Genomic DNA, 24,375 nt, shown 5'->3' with positions numbered 1-24,375 from the left:
TTTCTTTGTGATCTCATTTTAAGGAAATGTTTGAGCATTAAACATTTTCCCACAGGGCTGAGACAATATCCTTGTCCTTTGCCAAAAAACGCATTCACATTGATCTCTCCCGGCTCAGCATTTCAAGGTATGCTACTGGAAAAAAGAAGAAAAAGCCTTCACTCCTTGCCAGCTCCCTCCTACTGATGGTTATCAGGTAAGGAGACCAGCTGACTTACAGGACCGGGAGGTGTCCCTCCGAATGCTGCACCTTGAGCCTGGCAGGAGCCCGGGTGTCTCATGGGAGACCTGCAGTAAATGGTAATCCTGTGCAAATACCAGATAGAATTGTGTAAAGTGACGAGCTCAGCTGTTCTGTGAATGGGGAAACGGGCATTTTTCACATAGGAGTGTTCAACTATTTTTTTTCACCTTGACCCTTTTATTCACTCAGTGCGAGAATTTGCAGATTTTGCCAAGGGCTGAACTATTTCGTTATAGCCCCGAAGGTAAAAATGTCTTTCCTCCTAAGCATCATGGTGCATATTCAGTTATTGAGCAGATGTCAAAGAATACCTAGAATACCAATCTGTATAAAAGCTCTCACTTTCTAGATACTGTACATTGCATCACTACTGTGCTAACTCATCCTGAGTTACATCATGTATTACTCCAGAGCTGCACTCACTATTCTGCTGGTGGAGTCACTGTGTACATACATTACTTATCCTGTACTGATCCTGAGTTACATCCTGTATTATACTCCAGAGCTGCACTCACTATTCTGCTGGTGCAGTCACTGTATACATACATTACTTATCCTGTACTGATCCTGAGTTACATCCTCTATTATACTCCAGAGCTGCACTCACTATTCTGCTGGTGCAGTCACTGTGTACATACATTACTTATCCTGTACTGACCCTGAGTTACATCCTGTATTATACTCCAGAGCTGCACTCACTATTCTGCTGGTGCAGTCACTGTATACATACATTACTTATCCTGTACTGATCCTGAGTTACATCCTCTATTATACTCCAGAGCTGCACTCACTATTCTGCTGGTGCAGTCACTGTGTACATACATTACTTATCCCGTACTGATCCTCAGTTACATCCTGTATTATACCCCAGAGCTGCACTCACTATTCTGCTGGTGCAGTCACTGTGTACATACATTACATTACTTATCCTGTACTGATCCTGAGTTACATCCTGTATTATACTCCAGAGCTGCACTCACTATTCTGCTGGTGCAGTCACTGTGTACATACATTACATTACTTATCCTGTACTGATCCTCCGTTACATCCTGTATTATGCTCCAGAGCTGCACTCACTATTCTGCTGGTGCAGTCACTGTGTACATACATTACATTACTTATCCTGTACTGATCCTGAGTTACATCCTGTATTATACTCCAGAGCTGCACTCACTATTCTGCTGGTGGAGTCACTGTGTACATACATTACATTACTTATCCTGTACTGATCCTCCGTTACATCCTGTATTATGCTCCAGAGCTGCACTCACTATTCTGCTGGTGCAATCATTGTGTACATACATTACTTATCCTGTACTGATCCTGAGTTACATCCTGTATTATATTCCAGAGCTGCACTCACTATTCTGCTGGTGCAGTCACTGTGTACATACATTACTTATCCTGTACTGATCCTGAGTTACATCCTGTATTATACTCCAGAGCTGCACTCACTATTCTGCTGGAGGAGTCACTGTATACATACATTACTTATCCTGTACTGATCCTGAGTTACATCCTCTATTATACTCCAGAGCTGCACTCACTATTCTGCTGGTGCAGTCACTGTGTACATACATTACTTATCCCGTACTGATCCTCAGTTACATCCTGTATTATACCCCAGAGCTGCACTCACTATTCTGCTGGTGCAGTCACTGTGTACATACATTACATTACTTATCCTGTACTGATCCTGAGTTACATCCTGTATTATACTCCAGAGCTGCACTCACTATTCTGCTGGTGCAGTCACTGTGTACATACATTACATTACTTATCCTGTACTGATCCTCCGTTACATCCTGTATTATGCTCCAGAGCTGCACTCACTATTCTGCTGGTGCAGTCACTGTGTACATACATTACATTACTTATCCTGTACTGATCCTGAGTTACATCCTGTATTATACTCCAGAGCTGCACTCACTATTCTGCTGGTGGAGTCACTGTGTACATACATTACATTACTTATCCTGTACTGATCCTCCGTTACATCCTGTATTATGCTCCAGAGCTGCACTCACTATTCTGCTGGTGCAATCATTGTGTACATACATTACTTATCCTGTACTGATCCTGAGTTACATCCTGTATTATATTCCAGAGCTGCACTCACTATTCTGCTGGTGCAGTCACTGTGTACATACATTACTTATCCTGTACTGATCCTGAGTTACATCCTGTATTATACTCCAGAGCTGCACTCACTATTCTGCTGGAGGAGTCACTGTGTACATACATTACTTATCCTTTACTGATCCTCAATTACATCCTGTATTATACTCCAGAGCTGCACTCACTATTCTGCTGGTATCATCGCTGTGCACATACATTACTTATTCTGACTTACATTCTGCTTTATTTGGGCACAAGTTCCTGGGAGCAACTGAAAATTCACTACCTTCTAAGATTATGAACGCACTCTGAACCACTAGGGGGAGCCTACTCTGTGGAAACAAGCGCAGTGGATTTGTAAGAGCAGCTTCTCACCTGGTTCACTCTTCCCAGCCGAAGGAGGTGAAGAAGACAATCACATAAATGCTGAGCGGCTTCAATCCTGCAATCTGATTAGTTCTGACACACAGGTCTGCATGGGAGCTGCGTACACAGAACGATATTGAGGTGTCTTTTTTTGTAACCAAGACTTTTTAAGTTGCTTTATATGTTTTTTTTTTTTTCAGATGCACTGAAACAATAGAAAAACAAAAATTCTTGCAACATTGCAGCTACCTGTTCTGAAATCAAATGCCCCATAGTTTTCACATGGTCTCCGTCTGGTTGGAGGCTATAGATTGAGGCTGGATTCCAGGACATGGACTGTGGCGGGCATTGACTGATGGGCACTGGCAGCTCTTTAATTGGGACATGCCACCCGGCATTTTACTGTTGGCATCGATACCAAAGCCTAATAGCGGGGAGGTGAAGGGACACGGTCATGTCTGTGCCAAGTATAATGTATGCGATGACAAGCTTTTTGTTTCCTTCGACGTGTGCCATTCTAGCCTCTAATTGGCGAGGTCTTTGGGCGGCTGGGCGCTCGGCTTTGTGTAGAGATCTGGGCATGAGACTGAGCAGGCGGGGAGCAGAGAATGGACGGGACATACATGTCAATCAGTCAGTTATCACTGATGTTATTATAGATTATCCTAATTTATACCTACATAAAATTATCATAAATCATAATAATTAAAAAAGACATGCATCCACCAAGAGCAACCCGAGATGATGATTAACGGTGTTCTCTGGGTGTTTAATATTGGTGACCTCTCCTTAGACTGGTGAGGGTCTGATGGTCAGCTCTTTGAGGAGGCTTTGGTGAGCGCCGTGGCCTCCTCGCGGCTTACCTTGTCCATTGGATAGCGGCTGTGCTTGGTCCCACTTGAGCTGTCCCTAGGCCGTGCGACCGATGGCACCGCGGTCTCTTCAAACAGCTGATCAGCAGGGGTGTCAGGAGTCGGACATGCGCCAATCTAATATTGATGATCTATCAATATAAAAATCTCAGAAAAGCTTCTGTTATCATCTCAATAATCATCATCAATCGTAGTTACGTAATATGACTGCAAGAAGACACATGGTCAGAATCAGCATGGTGGATATGTTTAGAAAAATTCGATTCGGCAACTTTTCTGAAGTTTGGTCGAGGTATTCAATTTGTTCTGAATTAATTTGTCACGAATCGCTATAAATCGGGTATACCCAGGCCACTCGGCCTTAGGGTACGGCCACACGAATCTGCTGTGCTGCGGTCAAGTTGCGGCCATGCTGTGCTGAAGAACCCAGCCGCCAATTAGCCCGCAGCTGCCTTTCATGTAATAATGAAGACCGCACTGTCTAGTCCTTCCTCATTGTTAATGGCCGCGCGGCACCTTTAAACAGGGCCTGTTGCTGGTTTGGCTGGTAAGGTGGGGGACAGTAGGCTTATTATCGCTGTTCCTTCCTGCAATCTCATGCAGATTATCTGACAGTGAACACAGGATATTAATCAGCTCTGGCATACCCACTTCTCCAACCCCAGCGCTCTCCGGCCCCACAGGTGGGGGCCCTTCTTCTGCCATCTGCTTTTCCTCCTTTTCCACATCATCTAATATCAATGAGAATAAGTCATCAGGAACATCCAGCTCCTCCTCTCTCTGCATCTAGATGACTTTTCTAGAACATGGATGGCATTGAAGGATGATTTAGGGTCCTTTCACACTAGGGTTAAAGTTTTCTGGTATTGAGTTCCGTCATAGGGTCGGTCTCAATACCGGAAAAAAACGCTTCCGTTTTGTCCTAATGCATTCTGAATGGAGAGCAATCCGTTCAGTATGCATCAGGATGTCTTCCGTTCCGTCCTTTTTACGGTACTTGGCCGGAGAAAATACCGCAGCATGCTGCGGTATTTTCTCCAGCCAAAATTCCGGAACACTTGCCGGAATGCCGGATCCGGCATTAATTTCCATTGAAATGTATTAATGCCGGATCCGGTACCAAGTGTTCAGAAAATTGCAGCATTGACGGATCCGATTTTCCGGTCTGTGCATGCGCAGACCTTTAAAAATGTAGAAAAAAATTAATACCGGATCCGTTTTTCCGGATGACACCGGAGAGACGGATCCGGTATTTCAATGCATTTGTCATCGCATCCAGATCCGGAAACAAATTATCTCTGTTTGCACACGGATGCGGCAGGCAGTTTATGGCAACAGAACTGCCTGCCGGAATCCAACAACGCTAGTGTGAAAGTAGCCTTAGGGTCCATTCACAAGTCCATAATTTGGGTCTGCATTCGTTCCACAATTTGCGGACCCATTCACTTTCAATGGGGCTGGAACGGATGCGAATCCGCATTTCCGGGATCCGCATCCGTTTTTTGGGGATCCGCAAATCCGTTCTTGAAAAAAATAAATAGAACATGTCCTATTCTTGTCCGCAATTGCGGACCAGAAAAGGCATTTTCTATTATAGTGTCTTTGATGTGCGGTCCGTAAATTGTGGATCGCACATTGCAGGTGTCCGTGTTTTGCGGATCTGCAATTTGCGAATCCACAAATGACTTACGCACCTGTGAATGGACCCTTAGAAGAAGTAAAGCCAGCAAAAGACGAGGATGGCCATCGCTAAGGGGCGCAGACTGGGTGGTATTGGTTGGCACGCTGGCACCGGAATAATAAAGGCGTCCATCTTATTGGTATTGAATTACATCTCTTGGTTTACAGCTGATGTAGGAATAAATAAGACTGATGCAGCATAGTCTCCCGGCGCTCTCCCTCTCCAATATACTTTTATTAATCATTTTCAGCAACACTGTCCATACTGCACGAGCGCTTGCCACGTCTCTCCCTATGCTCGGCTCACAGGACAATGGCGGAGACCGCTCGGGATGAGGGTTTTATAGGGCTGTGACATCACAGGGGCTGGCTATCTGCGGATTGGCTGGCTGCACGGCATTATGGGTGATCTCACGCTCCCAGGCTTCTTACTTTCACTTTGTAACACGTGCAACCGCCATCTTCGGAAAAACTGATGTTACCATGAAGTGCAAGGAAATTCGGATCTGCTGTGAATCAAAGTTTTCCGAAAAGTTGGACTGAATTCCGCTTTGAATGATTTGCTTCGCTCAACACTAATCACCATGATCGATAATCATCATCAATCTTCATCATCCTTATCATTAAGCATCATTATCATCGTCATCAATCAATATGATCATCAACATCAATCATCCTCATCATCAATCATTAGTCAGAGCGTGGATGAAGAGAAACACTTGATCATTAAGTTAAACAAGAAATCATCATTATCGTTAATCACCAATTGTGAGCATCAACTTCAAAATCATCAATTATCATCATCAACATCATCATTTATCACGAATCAGTAACATCAGCATCAATCAGCGTTCCCACCTATCCCTTGGTTGGACTTGATGGACTTGTGTCTTTTTTCAACCGTATTAACTATGTAACTATCAGGAACAGCTTTATCATCCATTATCATGATCAGTAACATCAGCATCGTCAATTAATATCAATATCAATGACCATTAATGGTTATCATCATCAGCACATTAATCATCAATCCTCATGATCAATATAGTATCATCAGTCGCCATCATCATCAATTATAATTAATCATTAGCATCATTAGCATCATCAACAGTTACATCAGCATCAATCATCACCAGCATCATTAACATTAACGTCAACATCATCAATTACCATTAATCATTATCATCATCATGAACGATCATTAAACATTATCATAATCATCAACAGCGTCATTTACATAATCCTTATCATCTTCATAAAGAAATCATCATTCTCAATCATTTGTAGGGGCAGCAAATCTGTTTTGCTGATTGCTCTGATTTGCTATAGAATATAACAGGAGAATTATTTTCATACATTTTCATAAAATCAGTTAATTCCTCAACGCCTCCTGCTGCCCCGGATGTAACTATCCATATAAACATACTGAAATATTGCCTTTTTTTCACACTGGCTACTAGAGCAATACCAATAGACTGCTATTTCTTGTTTTCTGCAGCTCAGCTTTGCTGTATAGACTGGGACACAGTCAGCAGAGTCATCTCATCATTATAAGGTAGGGGATTTAATGACAGCTCTGTTGTTCTGCTGGACGTAAGGCAGGATAGTGATACTACAGACTATGGACACAGATAACCCTCTGTAGGCTGCACCCCTGGTCTTTTGGGGGGAAGGTGGGGGTACTACATGACTTCCTGAGAATGTAATATTGTATCAGTTGATTTGCCTTAATTTCATCTGCCATAAAGCGCTCACCTCCTGCTGCACTGTCTATACCAGGGATGCCCTACCTGCGACCCTCCAGCTGTTACAAAACTACAACTCCTAGCATGCCCTAGATAACGCTAAACCTATCAGCCTACAGCAGGGCATGATGGAAGTTGTAGTCTTACAACAGCTGGAGTACCGCAGGTTGAGCATCCCTGGTCTATACAGTCAACATAGAAAGGAAGTGAGTCTCCAATATGGCTGCCTCTTCACCATGGATCTTGTAGTAAAATCCATCTTGTATTTGCAAATCTGACACGTGTGAACATAGCCTTACAATCCAGTTAGCAGACTTCTGTCTGTGTGATCATTACATGACCAGGCATCAGTGGTTGTTCAGGCCCATCCACGCATAACATAGACGGACACTCATCTGAATTGCCACCGTGTTTCGCCCACTGGTAGGTTAGATTGAAGCCTGGTCACCGCCTCCATGGGACCTATTTGACATGTTCCCCAACTTTTCCAGAAACAGAGATAACTACATAAAAAAAATAAAAAATTTACCCTCGAAGAACAACTGTCAAGTTTTTGTAAATCTTTTTTAAGTGATTTTGATTTAAAAAAAAAAAAAAAGCTAATTTTTTTTTTTTAGCTCCACGCTTCATAATGCCCCTCCGCAAGCTGCTGGCCGTCTCAGATCTCGCTTTTGTGCCAAGCCTCACACAGTTAGTCTCTGCCACAACCAACAAGCTGTCAACATTTTCTTAGCTGCGAGCTTTGTGCCTTTGTCTCGCTGGGCCGCACGAGCCTTGCAGCTGGTGTTAGAAGCCACTGGAGCAGCCTGTGATCAATCGTCTGTGAAATTCCCCCTGAACAGCCATGTATCCCTCATTTCTCATCACTAATGACGCCCGGATTCCAGTCTATTCACTGGCAGTAAAACTTTACAAGGCCTGTGTGTTGGGGGCACACTGAGCCTACAAGAATAGCAGGACTAATGGCTTAAAAAGCAACTGTGAACGTTAAAAATGATCGCACGCATGGGGTCCCCCGCATAGGCTCCTTTTACATCCCAGCAGATAAAGCTGATTTGATTATTTTAATACAAATGCAATGGTGACAATGAGAGAACAGTTGTTAAATATAACAATCCGATAGAGCCCGGTATTTTCATGCTGAAAGTGCATTCTTGGCTTTCTTTTTCCTCCTTTCGAGCCTCGCAGATACAAAGTAACATAAATTAGACGGGGAAAGGGGATTGAGAAAAGTGATGTCCTACAGACACTTGTCAGAGCCGGAGGGATATGGTCATTTGGAAACATTGTAACTTTTGGAACTTCATCAGAAATTGGAAACGTTATAATAGGAGAGATCGGAGTTTGGGCCCCTTCCATTGGACGGATGTTCACTAGGTGGGGCCCATACGGGGACGCACACAGATCTCATAGGGCCCCATAGCAAAAGTGAAAGCCAAGTTTATATGTTTTCCCTATCCACGGGATAGGGGACAACTAGTTGATATTTTCCCCAGTTCTGATGTAGAGGCAGGTCATGCATGTGCATTGCCACTACTCCACTCATTCTCTATAGAAGTGCCGAAAATAGCCGAGCGCGGTACACTTCGGTGCTCCGATTGACAATGAATGTCTAGAATGGGAGAAAGGGAACCCCGTTCTTGGGATCAAAGGGGGTTGGTTCTCCAATGAGCAACTAGTTTTCCCATATCCTGTAGATAGGGAATAACTTATAAACTTAGCGCAACCCCTTTAATATGCTCCCCCCTACCAGTTTTCCCAGTTTGCATGCATCAAATACTCTGAACATAAAGGACGATCCCTGGATTTTGATGAATTTACCTTTTTCTTTTTAGGTTAGGTGGAAGACATTTTTAAGAAATAAAAAAGTCACAGAAATGTGGTGCTTCGGGAATGTAGTGCTCATTCTGAACACTATAACAACGGACAACTAGCGTCAATACATTGATAAGTCTCCCCATACAGATCTATGTTTGCTCCTTCCTTTCCTATACTATATTATAAAACTGTCTGCCTGCAGCCGCCACTAGGGGGAGCTCAGTGCATAGGAATGTATACAGTCAACATTGATATTATAGATAATTTATTTTACACTGAGCTCCCCCTAGCGGCTGCTGATGAGAAGTGCAGTGAACCTACCTACCTAGGAGAAGCAGTTCCTTTCTGCACCCACCAGGACCCATAGCAGGTACATGGTCTGCCTCTATCCTTAGTCTACCACTGGTTACATAGGGCAGCCTCTTAGGGCGGGTTCACATCACACTTTTTGCCATCCGTTTAACGAATACATACATACAGATAGCCATACCATAGAGTTCCATTGTAAAAAAATATATAAGTTAACATATACGTTTTTTACCAGACTCTCCAGAAAATTGGGTTTATGCTGCGCTTTTATATCCTTTTTTCCAAAGTATATGTTAAACTGATAGAAAAAACGTGATGTGAACTAACCCTTAGTCACACAGAAGATAGTGCCCTGCATCGGACTAAAGTCCTTGGGGTCCACCAGAGGAAATTATTCTGAGGGCCCACCCTCAGTGTATATAGGACCTTAAGGGGCATGTTTTATTAGGGATCCATTATTGTCAGAGCTTGGGCCCACCGGAGCCCCACCAATCACAAGAACAATGGGGGAATGGGGGGGTTAAATATCTATCTGCCCATATATCTGAAGCGTTGGTCTAGCATGCGTGCGGCCACTCCATTCATCTCTATGGGACTACCAGAGACTACCTCTATGGGACTACCAGCAAGTGGCCACCAAGACCTAAAAGCTTCAAGAACACCCCAACTGAGGTAAGATCGGTCTATTGCAACATCCGAATGAGGAATCCAACTTGCATGATGGCTCATGAATAGGGATGAGCGAACTCGAACTGTATAGTTCGGGTTCGTACCGAATTTTGGGGTGTCCGTGACACGGACCCGAACCCGGACATTTTCGTAAAAGTCCGGGTTCGGGTTCGGTGTTCGTCGCTTTCTTCGCGCTTTTGTGACGCTTTCTTGGCGCTTTTTGAAAGGCTGCAAAGCAGCCAATCAACAAGCGTCATACTACTTGCCCCAAGAGGCCATCACAGCCATGCCTACTATTGGCATGGCTGTGATTGGCCAGAGCACCATGTGACCCAGCCTCTATTTAAGCTGGAGTCACATAGCGCCGCCCGTCACTCTGCTCTGATTAGCGTAGGGAGAGGTTGCGGCTGCGACAGTAGGGCGAGATTAGGCAGTGATTAACTCCTCCAAAGGACTTGATTAACTGATCGATCTGCAGCTGTGGATCATTGAGCTGCTGATCCTCAATTGCTCACTGTTTTTAGGCTGCACAGACCGTTTGTCAGTCTCATTTTTCTGGGGTGATCGGCGGCCATTTTGTGTCTTGTGGTGCGCCAGCACAAGCTGCGACCAAGTGCATTTAACCCTCAATGGTGTGGTTGTTTTTTGGCTAAAGCCTACATCAGGGTGAAGCTGTCACACCAAGTGCATTTAACCAGCAATAGTCTGTTCATTTTTTGGCCATATACAAAATCAGGGGCAAGCTGCGCCTGTCACCAAGTGCATTTAAGCCTCAATGGTGTGGTTGTTTTTTGGCTAAAGCCTACATCAGGGTGAAGCTGTCACACCAAGTGCATTTAACCAGCAATAGTCTGTTTATTTTTTGGCCATATACTACATCAGGGGCAAGCTGCGCCTGTCACCAAGTGCATTTAACCCTCAATGGTGTGGTTGTTTTTTGGCTAAAGCCTACATCAGGGTGAAGCTGTCACACCAAGTGCATTTAACCAGCAATAGTCTGTTCATTTTTTGGCCATATACAAAATCAGGGGCAAGCTGCGCCTGTCACCAAGTGCATTTAACCCTCAATGGTGTGGTTGTTTTTTGGCTAAAGCCTACATCAGGGTGAAGCTGTCACACCAAGTGCATTTAACCAGCAATAGTCTGTTTATTTTTTGGCCATATCCCAGTCTAATTCTGTCACTAAATCCATACCGGTCACCCAGCGCCTAAATACTAGGCCTCAAATTTATATCCAGCTAAATCTGTCCCTAGTGCTGTAGCTGGGCGAGTTATTTAGTGTCCGTTCAAGCACATTTCTTGTTCTGGGTTGAAATACAATTCCCAATTTAGCAATTTCATAATTTAGTGGTTCCTGCTATATCAGAGCTATTTGAAATCTATCCCAAAAAGGGTATATAATATTGAAGGTGCACATTGGGTCATTCAGAATAACTTCACACACACCCGCTACTGTGTATTTCCAAGTCTAATTCTGTCACTAAACCCATACCTGTCACCCAGCGCCTAAATACTAGGCCTCAAATTTAAATCCCTCTAAATCTCTCGTTACCCACCGCTGTACTGTTGTTGCTGGGCAAGATATTTAGTGTCCGTCAAAGCACATTTTTTGTTCTGGGTTGAAGTACAATTCCCAATTTAGCAATTTCATAATTTAGTGGTTTCTGCTATATCAGAGCTATTTGAAATCTATCCCTAAAAGGGTATATAATATTGAAGGTGCACATAGGGTCATTCAGAATAACTTCACACACACCCGCTACTGTGTATTTCCAAGTCTAATTCTGTCACTAAATCCATACCGGTGACCCAGCGCCTAAATACTAGGCCTCAAATTTAAATCCCTCTAAATCTCTCGTTACCCACCGCTGTACTGTTGTTGCTGGGCAAGATATTTAGTGTCCGTCAAAGCACATTTTTTGTTCTGGGTTGAAGTACAATTCCCAATTTAGCAATTTCATAATTTAGTGGTTTCTGCTATATCAGAGCTATTTGAAATCTATCCCTAAAAGGGTATATAATATTGAAGGTGCACATAGGGTCATTCAGAATAACTTCACACACACGCTTCTGTGCATTTCCAAGTCTAATTCTGTCACTAAATCCATACCGGTGACCCAGCGCCTAAATACTAGGCCTCAAATTTAATTCCCTCTAAATCTCTCGTTACCCACCGCTGTACTGTTGTTGCTGGGCAAGATATTTAGTGTCCGTCAAAGCACATTTTTTGTTCTGGGTTGAAGTACAATTCCCAATTTAGCAATTTCATAATTTAGTGGTTTCTGCTATATCAGAGCTATTTGAAATCTATCCATAAAAGGGTATATAATATTGAAGGTGCACATAGGGTCATTCAGAATAACTTCACACACACCCGCTACTGTGTATTTCCAAGTCTAATTCTGTCACTAAACCCATACCTGTCACCCAGCGCCTAAATACTAGGCCTCAAATTTAAATCCCTCTAAATCTCTCGTTACCCACCGCTGTACTGTTGTTGCTGGGCAAGATATTTAGTGTCCGTCAAAGCACATTTTTTGTTCTGGGTTGAAGTACAATTCCCAATTTAGCAATTTCATAATTTAGTGGTTTCTGCTATATCAGAGCTATTTGAAATCTATCCCTAAAAGGGTATATAATATTGAAGGTGCACATAGGGTCATTCAGAATAACTTCACACACACCCGCTACTGTGTATTTCCAAGTCTAATTCTGTCACTAAATCCATACCGGTGACCCAGCGCCTAAATACTAGGCCTCAAATTTAATTCCCTCTAAATCTCTCGTTACCCACCGCTGTACTGTTGTTGCTGGGCAAGATATTTAGTGTCCGTCAAAGCACATTTTTTGTTCTGGGTTGAAGTACAATTCTCAATTTAGCAATTTCATAATTTAGTGGTTTCTGCTATATCAGAGCTATTTGAAATCTATCCCTAAAAGGGTATATAATATTGAAGGTGCACATAGGGTCATTCAGAATAACTTCACACACACCCGCTACTGTGTATTTCCAAGTCTAATTCTGTCACTAAACCCATACCTGTCACCCAGCGCCTAAATACTAGGCCTCAAATTTAAATCCCTCTAAATCTCTCGTTACCCACCGCTGTACTGTTGTTGCTGGGCAAGATATTTAGTGTCCGTCAAAGCACATTTTTTGTTCTGGGTTGAAGTACAATTCCCAATTTAGCAATTTCATAATTTAGTGGTTTCTGCTATATCAGAGCTATTTGAAATCTATCCATAAAAGGGTATATAATATTGAAGGTGCACATAGGGTCATTCAGAATAACTTCACACACACCCGCTACTGTGTATTTCCAAGTCTAATTCTGTCACTAAATCCATACCGGTGACCCAGCGCCTAAATACTAGGCCTCAAATTTAATTCCCTCTAAATCTCTCGTTACCCACCGCTGTACTGTTGTTGCTGGGCAAGATATTTAGTGTCCGTCAAAGCACATTTTTTGTTCTGGGTTGAAGTACAATTCCCAATTTAGCAATTTCATAATTTAGTGGTTTCTGCTATATCAGAGCTATTTGAAATCTATCCATAAAAGGGTATATAATATTGAAGGTGCACATAGGGTCATTCAGAATAACTTCACACACACCCGCTACTGTGTATTTCCAAGTCTAATTCTGTCACTAAATCCATACCTGTCACCCAGCGCCTAAATACTAGGCCTCAAATTTAAATCCCTCTAAATCTCTCGTTACCGTTGTCCTGTTGTAGCTGGGAAAGTTATTTAGTGCCCGTCAAAGCACATTTTTTGTTCTGGGTTGAAGTACAATTCCCAATTTAGCAATTTCATAATTTAGTGGTTCCTGCTATATCAGAGCTATTTGAAATCTATCCCAAAAAGGGTATATAATATTCAAGGTGCACATTGGGTCATTCAGAATAACTTCACACACACGCTTCTGTGCATTTCCAAGTCTAATTCTGTCACTAAATCCATACCGGTCACCCAGCGCCTAAATACTAGGCCTCAAATTTATATCCCGCTGAATTTGAATACAATACATTGGGCCAAATAATATATTTGTTGTTGTGGTGAACCATAACAATGAGAAAAACATCTAGTAAGGGACGCGGACGTGGACATGGTCGTGGTGGTGTTAGTGGACCCTCTGGTGCTGGGAGAGGACGTGGCCGTTCTGCCACATCCACACGTCCTAGTGTACCAACTACCTCAGGTCCCAGTAGCCGCCAGAATTTACAGCGATATATGGTGGGGCCCAATGCCGTTCTAAGGATGGTAAGGCCTGAGCAGGTACAGGCATTAGTCAATTGGGTGGCCGACAGTGGATCCAGCACGTTCACATTATCTCCCACCCAGTCTTCTGCAGAAAGCGCACAGATGGCGCCTGAAAACCAACCCCATCAGTCTGTCACATCACCCCCATGCATACCAGGGAAACTGTCTCAGCCTCAAGTTATGCAGCAGTCTCTTATGCTGTTTGAAGACTCCGCTGGCAGGGTTTCCCAAGGGCATCCACCTAGCCCTTCCCCAGCGGTGAAAGACATAGAATGCACTGACGCACAACCACTTATGTTTCCTGATGATGAGGACATGGGAATACCACCTCAGCATGTCTCTGATGATGACGAAACACAGGTGCCAACTGCTGCGTCTTTCTGCAGTGTGCAGACTGAACAGGAGGTCAGGGATCAAGACTGGGTGGAAGACGATGCAGGGGACGATGAGGTCCTAGACCCCACATGGAATGAAGGTCGTGCCACTGACTTTCACAGTTCGGAGGAAGAGGCAGTGGTGAGACCGAGCCAACAGCGTAGCAAAAGAGGGAGCAGTGGGCAAAAGCAGAACACCCGCCGCCAAGAGACTCCGCCTGCTACTGACCGCCGCCATCTGGGACCGAGCACCCCAAAGGCAGCTTCAAGGAGTTCCCTGGCATGGCACTTCTTCAAACAATGTGCTGACGACAAGACCCGAGTGGTTTGCACGCTGTGCCATCAGAGCCTGAAGCGAGGCATTAACGTTCTGAACCTGAGCACAACCTGCATGACCAGGCACCTGCATGCAAAGCATGAACTGCAGTGGAGTAAACACCTTAAAACCAAGGAAGTCACTCAGGCTCCCCCTGCTACCTCTTCTGCTGCTGCCGCCTCGGCCTCTTCCTCCGCCTCTGGAGGAACGTTGGCACCTGCCGCCCAGCAAACAGGGGATGTACCACCAACACCACCACCACCACCTCCGTCACCAAGCGTCTCAACCATGTCACACGCCAGCGTTCAGCTCTCCATCTCACAAACATTTGATAGAAAGCGTAAATTCCCACCTAGCCACCCTCGATCCCTGGCCCTGAATGCCAGCATTTCTAAACTACTGGCCTATGAAATGCTGTCATTTAGGCTGGTGGACACAGACAGCTTCAAACAGCTCATGTCGCTTGCTGTCCCACAGTATGTTGTTCCCAGCCGGCACTACTTCTCCAAGAGAGCCGTGCCTTCCCTGCACAACCAAGTATCCGATAAAATCAAGTGTGCACTGCGCAACGCCATCTGTAGCAAGGTCCACCTAACCACAGATACGTGGACCAGTAAGCACGGCCAGGGACGCTATATCTCCCTAACTGCACACTGGGTAAATGTAGTGGCAGCTGGGCCCCAGGCGGAGAGCTGTTTGGCGCACGTCCTGCCGCCGCCAAGGATCGCAGGGCAACATTCTTTGCCTCCTGTTGCCACCTCCTCCTTCTCGGCTTCCTCCTCCTCTTCTTCCACCTGCTCATCCAGTCAGCCACACACCTTCACCACCAACTTCAGCACAGCCCGGGGTAAACGTCAGCAGGCCATTCTGAAACTCATATGTTTGGGGGACAGGCCCCACACCGCACAGGAGTTGTGGCGGGGTATTGAACAACAGACCGACGAGTGGTTGCTGCCGGTGAGCCTCAAGCCCGGCCTGGTGGTGTGTGATAATGGGCGAAATCTCGTTGCAGCTCTGGGACTAGCCGGTTTGACGCACATCCCTTGCTTGGCGCATGTGCTGAATTTGGTGGTGCAGAAGTTCATTCACAACTACCCCGACATGTCAGAGCTGCTGCATAAAGTGCGGGCCGTCTGTTCGCGCTTCCGGCGTTCACATCCTGCCGCTGCTCGCCTGTCTGCGCTACAGCGTAACTTCGGCCTTCCCGCTCACCGCCTCATATGCGACGTGCCCACCAGGTGGAACTCCACCTTGCACATGCTGGACAGACTGTGCGAGCAGCAGCAGGCCATAGTGGAGTTTCAGCTGCAGCACGCACGGGTCAGTCGCACTACAGAACAGCACCACTTCACCACCAATGACTGGGCCTCCATGCGAGACCTGTGTGCCCTGTTGCGCTGTTTCGAGTACTCCACCAACATGGCCAGTGGCGATGACACCGTTATCAGCGTTACAATACCACTTCTATGTCTCCTTGAGAAAACACTTAGGGCGATGATGGAACAGGAGGTGGCCCAGGAGGAGGAGGAGGAGGATGAGGAAGAGGGGTCATTTTTAGCACTTTCAGGCCAGTCTCTTCGAAGTGACTCAGAGGGAGGTTTTTTGCAACAGCAGAGGCCAGGTACAAATGTGGCCAGCCAGGGCCCACTACTGGAGGACGAGGAGGACGAGGATGAGGAGGAGGTGGAGGAGGATGAGGATGAAGCATGGTCACAGCGGGGTGGCACCCAACGCAGCTCGGGTCCATCACTGGTGCGTGGCTGGGGGGAAAGGCAGGACGATGACGATACGCCTCCCACAGAGGACAGCTTGTCCTTACCCCTGGGCAGCCTGGCACACATGAGCGACTACATGCTGCAGTGCCTGCGCAACGACAGCAGAGTTGCCCACATTTTAACCTGTGCGGACTACTGGGTTGCCACCCTGCTGGATCCACGCTACAAAGACAATGTGCCCACCTTACTTCCTGCACTGGAGCGTGATAGGAAGATGCGCGAGTACAAGCGCACGTTGGTAGACGCGCTACTGAGAGCATTCCCAAATGTCACAGGGGAACAAGTGGAAGCCCAAGGCCAAGGCAGAGGAGGAGCAAGAGGTCGCCAAGGCAGCTGTGTCACGGCCAGCTCCTCTGAGGGCAGGGTTAGCATGGCAGAGATGTGGAAAACTTTTGTCAACACGCCACAGCTAACTGCACCACCACCTGATACGCAACGTGTTAGCAGGAGGCAACATTTCACTAACATGGTGGAACAGTACGTGTGCACACCCCTCCACGTACTGACTGATGGTTCGGCCCCATTCAACTTCTGGGTCTCTAAATTGTCCACGTGGCCAGAGCTAGCCTTTTATGCCTTGGAGGTGCTGGCCTGCCCGGCAGCCAGCGTTTTGTCTGAACGTGTATTCAGCACGGCAGGGGGCGTCATTACAGACAAACGCAGCCGCCTGTCTACAGCCAATGTGGACAAGCTGACGTTCATAAAAATGAACCAGGCATGGATCCCACAGGACCTGTCCGTCCCTTGTCCAGATTAGACATTAACTACCTCCCCATAACCATATATTATTGGACTCCAGGGCACTTCCTCATTCAATCCTATTTTTATTTTCATTTTACCATTATATTGCGATGCTACCCAAAGTTGAATGAACCTCTCCTCTGCCTGTGTGCTAGGCCTAAATATATGCCAATGGACTGTTGCAGTGGTGGCTGACATGAAGCCTGATTCTCTGCTATGACATGCAGACTAATTCTCTGCTGACATGAAGCCAGATTGTCTGTTACGGGACCTCTCTCCTCTGCCTGGGTGCTAGGCCTAAATATATGCCAATGGACTGTTGCAGTGGTGGCTGACATGAAGCCTGATTCTCTGCTATGACATGCAGACTAATTCTCTGCTGACATGAAGCCAGATTGTCTGTTACGGGACCTCTCTCCTCTGCCTGGGTGCTGGGCCTAAATTTATGACAATGGACTGTTGCAGTGGTGGCTGACGTGAAGCCTGATTCTCTGCTATGACATGCAGACTGATTCTCTGCTGACATGAAGCCAGATCCTCTGTTACGGGACCTCTCTCCTCTGCCTGGGTGCTGGGCCTAAATTTATGACAATGGACTGTTGCAGTGGTGGCTGACGTGAAGCCTGATTCTCTGCTATGACATGCAGACTGATTCTCTGCTGTCATGAAGCCAGATTGTCTGTTACGGGACCTCTCTGCTCTGCCTGTGTGCTAGGCCTAAATATATGCCAATGGACTGTTGCAGTGGTGGGTGACGTGAAGCCTGATTCTCTGCTATGATATGAAGACTGATTCTCTGCTGACATGAAGCCAGATTGTCTGTTACGGGACCTTTCTCCTCTGCCTGGGTTCTGGGCCTAAATTTATGAAAATTGACTCTTACAGTGGTGGGTGACGTGAAGCCTGATTCTCTGCTATGATATGAAGACTGATTCTCTGCTGACATGAAGCCAGATTGTCTGTTACGGGACCTTTCTCCTCTGCCTGGGTTCTGGGCCTAAATTTATGAAAATTGACTCTTACAGTGGTGGGTGACGTGAAGCCTGATTCTCTGCTATGATATGAAGACTGATTCTCTGCTGACATGAAGCCAGATTGTCTGTTACGGGACCTTTCTCCTCTGCCTGGGTTCTGGGCCTAAATTTATGAAAATTGACTCTTACAGTGGTGGGTGACGTGAAGCCTGATTCTCTGCTATGATATGAAGACTGATTCTCTGCTGACATGAAGCCAGATTCTCTGTTACGGGACCTCCCTCCTCTGCCTGGGTGCTGGGCCTAAATATATGCCAATGGACTGTTGCAGTGGTGGCTGACGTGAAGCCTCATTCTCTGCTATGACATGCAGACTAATTCTCTGCTGACATGAAGACAGATTCTCTGTTACGGGACCTCCCTCCTCTGCCTGGGTGCTGGGCCTAAATATATGCCAATGGACTGTTGCAGTGGTGGCTGACGTGAAGCCTCATTCTCTGCTATGACATGCAGACTAATTCTCTGCTGACATGAAGACAGATTCTCTGTTACGGGACCTCCCTCCTCTGCCTGGGTGCTGGGCCTAAATATATGCCAATGGACTGTTGCAGTGGTGGCTGACGTGAAGCCTCATTCTCTGCTATGACATGCAGACTAATTCTCTGCTGACATGAAGACAGATTCTCTGTTACGGGACCTCCCTCCTCTGCCTGGGTGCTGGGCCTAAATATATGCCAATGCACTGTTGCAGTGGTGGCTGACGTGAAGCCTCATTCTCTGCTATGACATGCAGACTGATTCTCTGCTGACATGAAGACAGATTCTCTGTTACGGGACCTCTCTCCTCTGCCTGGGTGCCGGGGCCTAAATATCTGAGAATGGACTGTTCCAGTGGTGGGTGACGGGAAGCCAGATTCTCTGCTATGGAACCTCTCTCCAATTGATTTTGGTTAATTTTTATTTATTTAATTTTTATTTTAATTCATTTCCCTATCCACATTTGTTTGCAGGGGATTTACCTACATGTTGCTGCCTTTTGCAGCCCTCTAGCTCTTTCCTGGGCTGTTTTACAGCCTTTTTAGTGCCGAAAAGTTCGGGTCCCCATTGACTTCAATGGGGTTCGGGTTCGGGACGAAGTTCGGATCGGGTTCGGATCCCGAACCCGAACATTTCCGGGATGTTCGGCCGAACTTCTCGAACCCGAACATCCAGGTGTTCGCTCAACTCTACTCATGAAGTCAACTGACCATATTGTAGTAAATATTGGACATCAACAAAACCTTTACCATAGTTCCTTAGCTGGGCAAGTTAGGAAGCAGGTGAAACCACCCTACCACAACAAGAGCCATACCTTCAAAGTCCTCAGATTTGATGCTGGTTTTGAAGCCACTACCAATGGTGCAAACTGGATTGCCAAACCTAAGAAACCTGAAATAAATGTCAACATAATAAAATCCATATGAAAATCTACTTTGGTGGATGACTGAAAAGTATATCTCTCTGTGAGCATGAAATGTTCTTCTCCATAGCTCATCCAACTTGAACATGTTCATTGTCCTTCATGATTGATTACTTCAGAGGAGCGTCAAACTCTCATTGTTACGCCTATTTCTATTTTGTAGCCTGACAAAATCTATAGATGCTTTGAAGTAAAGATCATGAGTATAGGGTTCAGTTTTGAGGTCAAAGACCTGTGTGGAAAAAAAGGTGTATGTGGCTTCCATTTCCAAAACTGTGTCCCCAAGCTGCTGGCTGTCAGTCTTAAGACTCATGCACTTATGGCCATGTTACAGATTCATATTGCTGCTCTATTGTATGGGGTGTCATACCTGGTGGAGGGGAGAGTCACTATGAATTAAGCTGTCTCCTGAAGAAGACAGTACTGAAGGAAAAGCAGTGGCTGCCATATTGAAAGGAGACTTGTGTACTATTGGAGTCAGATGCCAACAAGGATGTGGAAGGTGGCATTTAGCTAGATGGAGCTCCTGAGCGGGCTGGTAACAAATGAACCACAACTTGATGCTAACAGAAGGAGTACAATGGAGAAGGATCTGGTGCCAGGTAGAGGGTGGCAATGGGTATTGCAGGAGGTTTGGTCTGTTATGGGAAGCTAGGGCTGCTATTTCTCCTTCTTAAATGGATTTGGCAGAAAAAGGCAAACAAAGCATAAACCTATCATGCAAAATACCATTTCCAATTGCTTCCAGTCCATTCAAGTTTAGTCGTAATTTCCTTGGTGCTATCAAACAGTCTCACCTTGAGGTACTAAGAAGGTCTCAAGGTGACACAAGATATCAGCTACTTTCTTACAGCCTATGTGTTGACTTTTGTGTGCCCTAATCATTTTACAGTGCACCATGGGAGTTTGCATAAAGCCGAGAAATGCGTTAGTTTCGTGACTTACACCTGAAGCTAAATGAAGAACAAGCAGTCAGTAGGACGAGCTTCCACCACGTAAGTCATACTGATTTTCTTCCAATTAACAGTTCATATGACTTCTTCTAGAAGTCATATGTTAAGAAGACCATGTTGACTACCGATAATGATCAAAACAACAGATCTTTAACGGTCTGATGGAACGTTTCTGGCATAAAGTGTCCTTCAAACGCTGGTGGTCTTCTAAAGAACATCATGACCACTGACGTATCTACGAGTGCTCTAGAAATGTTCCATTGTGTATCTCTTTTGTTCTGCAGGACATACAGTTCCTTTGGTTGACATCTGAATTTTCTAATTCTCCATTAGCCAAGCCAAAAGTATTTACTTAAGTGGGACTCTGAAGCAACCAACTGTGCTGTAAACGTAAGTAATAATGTCTTGGAATGTGAAATCATTTCCATTTCTATCTATAACCAATCCAGGTTCCTTTTTTCTGTATCTTCGCCTTGACGTACAAATAAAGTCTCATGGTGATGCATGATTTTTTTTATATCTGGATACTATCAAGTTAGCGAACAATTGTAGTGCCCTAGTGAATGGATATGTTTGTTTCTACAGCTCACACGCAAACCTATGTGTCCCCATTGCTACAGACTACAAACACACCCAGTGTAGTCTGAGCCTATAGTTTTCTTAAGCTCTCCCATCTCTCCAGTACTTCTTCTTAAGATACATTTGGTAGACTACCAAGAAGTAGGGGACAGATCAAGGGCGTATATATACTATAGGGAGAACCCATAGAACTTCTATAAGGCCCTTGGGGAGATGTAGCACTCCTTTGGTGATTCCTTCCCTGTTGCTTTTGGGTGACAAGCAAGCAGCTAAATAGTATGAGGAGGTGGGGCTCTACTGTCCTGGGTGGTAAAACCTGTCTGGCACCAAAGTGGAGGCCCATAATGCAGTGGAGCTTCAAAGTATGCCTCTGACCACTGATCGATTTACATATAATCAATGTGATCTTTTGATAGATCTTTCATGAATTGAGAAGGACAGATCGAAAACTGATGCAACAGGGAACCAAAGACCGTGTCTGAGAAACCAAGACCTGCACCCGATACTTATTGAAGTCAGCACTGGTGGATGATACAGACTGGCTAAAAACGGAGAACCCGGTCCCAATAACTTAGCATGGAGGGTTTGAAAATTGAATCGTGGATCCTGATGTTTTTGCTTGTTATAATTATCCTGTCAAGGTTCATATTATGGTCGTGTCTGAGCAAATACATAGACTATAAACTCTCTAAAAGGTTCCCAACTAGACCAAAGAAAGACTTTTAAATGTTGGTGAAAAGGAATGTATCATCAGAACATGACATATTTAACAAAGGTTTTTGTTTTAAGCAGATTTTTTAAAGTTTATTATTAGTTTATGATATGAGCCTTATGTGACTGTGAAATATAAACATCTTAAAATATTCCAGATTACACACTGGCCATTAAAAACACACAATACACTGAAATTTACTGTTTTCTGCAGCTCATTTGTCAGCTTTGCTGTGTAGAATGGGACAGAATGAGCAGAGTCACCCCATTCACAATAGATTGCACAGGATTGAATGGCAGCTCTCTCTTGTAGCTTAAATTAGGCTATTTTATGTCTATAATATATTTTATGTGAATTTATGACATGAGCCTTATGTGACTGTGACATATAAACATCTTAAAATATTCCAGATTACATAGTGGCCACTAAAAACACACAATACACTGACATTTACTGTTTTCTGCAGCTTATTTGTCAGCTTTGCTGTGTAGACTGGGACAGAATGAGCAGTCACCTCATTTACAATAGATTGCAGGGGATTGAATAACAGCTCTCTCTTGTAGCTTAAATTAGGCTATTTTATGTCTATAATATATTTTACGTGAATTTATGATATGAGCCTTATGCGACTGTGTAATATAAACATCTTAAAATATTCCAGATTAAACTGGCACTAAAACCACACAATATATTGACATTTACTGTTTTCTGCAGCTTATTTTTCAGCTTTGCTGTGTAGAATGGGACAGAATGAGCAGAGTCACCTCTAACAATAGATTGCAGGGGTTTGAATGACAGCTCTGTTTTGTACTGCTGGAGGCCTAGGTAAGACAGGATAACAATACCATACACACAAATTAAGCTCTGTATCCAGCTCCCCTGTCACTCTATGCTCAATGGGGGATGAGATTGGGCGTTCTCTCTTCGTGAGGACTGTATCAGTCTGTACTTTTTTTTTTTTACTGAAATCTTCCATTCATTGCAGCTTCCATAAAACACACCCTATTGCACTGCCTATAGAAACTTGTGTGCGCCCAATATAGCAACCCACAAAGAATTGTTTTGTTTTCCTGTGGTTAAAGGGGTTGCCTAGGAATACATTATTTCTACAAGTTGCCATACTGAAAGGATCATACTTACCTGCTCCCTCCTCTCTGGTCCTCCGCACTGGCTCCCGCATCTCTATCTTCTGGTCCAGGGTTTGTTTTCTTCCTCCCCAGTGTAGGCATGGTCACTGGAGGCAGGCTGTCGGCAACTGTTAGAAATAATGTATTCCCGGAAACCCCTTTAAGGACCTATTGTGTATAGAGAACTTGCATTTGGGGGAGCTGAAGGAAACAATTAGTGGCCATAGCAGGTAAAAGGACCATAGTAGTGTCTTTTCTCATGGGCTCTGTCCTTTTTGCTGCAGTTCTCTCCCTTTAACAGCTCAGTGGGTGTGTCCTTTAGGCTGTAGCTTTCTCCCTATCACACTAGGGCATGTCATTTCTGCTACAGCTGTCTCCCTGTAACTTTCATACCCTCCAGGAGGAGATACAGCTGGTGGTAGTTGAAGGATGGAACTGAGCATGTGCGACCACCTCGGCAATGTTACCGAGGTGGACAGAGAAATAAAGAAAAGAACCAGCAGGTGGCGCCCTACAGCTACATTTTATTGAATAACTTAGCAACTTTTCAAAAAATTTAACTACATGCACTTGCAAAAGTATTTAGATCAATTTGCTCAATTTTTTACAGGACCATCTCCTTTAAGCAATTCTCTAAATGTTTTCAAATGTAGAGGTTTCATTTCACAGGGAATAGAAAAACATGACTGCTTTGATCCAAAAAGAGCACATCGCCTATCCATTGGTTTTGTCTGTTATTGCAACCCTGTTCTAGTGACGTGAATGTGACTGAGCTGCAATACCACAAACAACCTGATGACTAAGTGTGGTGCTGTTTTTTTTTGTTTTTTTTTTAAACCAGCCATGTTTTTATTTTCAACCTTGTGCAACACTCTTTAAGAACAAAGGTCGGGCTGTAACCTGTCATGGGAAATGGATTCTTTACGGCAAAAAACCTCAGATGCCTATGAAAAGGAACAATGCATTTATAAAGCTATAAAGTCTCATTGGCAAGTCTGACATGACTAATGGTCTTAACCACTGGAATGAACACAATGTATCTCAATCTGGAACGCCGCTCTGACTCACACAGATCTACCCTGGGAGGATAAACATAAATGTAATGGATTAACTGAAAAGGTCAATGTAAAACGAAGCTTGGCTCAAACTGGACCCAACTGGAGGAAAACCATTACAGCACCTCCACGTGGCTGGATAAGGAGACTGTCTTCACCGAGGACATAATGACATTCTATCATCTTGATGTGACCTTCTTAAGACAATACAAGAGTCGGGACTTGTT

The 24,375-nt window shown here is 44.7% G+C and overlaps 1 protein-coding gene across 2 annotated transcripts; it reads left to right on the top strand.

The window, feature by feature from the left end:
* The first annotated feature begins 84 nt into the window (after nt 1-84).
* On the top strand, nt 85-22,162 carry SMIM38 (small integral membrane protein 38). 2 transcript variants are annotated; one of them, XM_044271132.1, is made up of 5 exons: nt 85-196; nt 6,779-6,835; nt 20,615-20,717; nt 20,960-21,065; nt 21,671-22,162. In XM_044271132.1, exon 5 carries the CDS (start codon nt 21,831-21,833, stop codon nt 21,978-21,980), a length of 150 nt encoding a protein of 49 aa, XP_044127067.1. In that variant the 5' UTR covers nt 85-196; nt 6,779-6,835; nt 20,615-20,717; nt 20,960-21,065; nt 21,671-21,830; the 3' UTR covers nt 21,981-22,162. The 2 variants fall into 2 exon arrangements, with proteins under 2 accessions (XP_044127067.1, XP_044127066.1); XM_044271131.1 differs by having other exon boundaries at nt 184-300.
* The last annotated feature ends 2,213 nt before the right edge of the window (nt 22,163-24,375 follow it).

This window comes from Bufo gargarizans, chromosome 10, assembly GCF_014858855.1.
Source record: "Bufo gargarizans isolate SCDJY-AF-19 chromosome 10, ASM1485885v1, whole genome shotgun sequence".
Lineage (NCBI taxonomy): Eukaryota > Metazoa > Chordata > Amphibia > Anura > Bufonidae > Bufo > Bufo gargarizans.
This window is presented reverse-complemented; position numbering and strand designations above follow the sequence as displayed.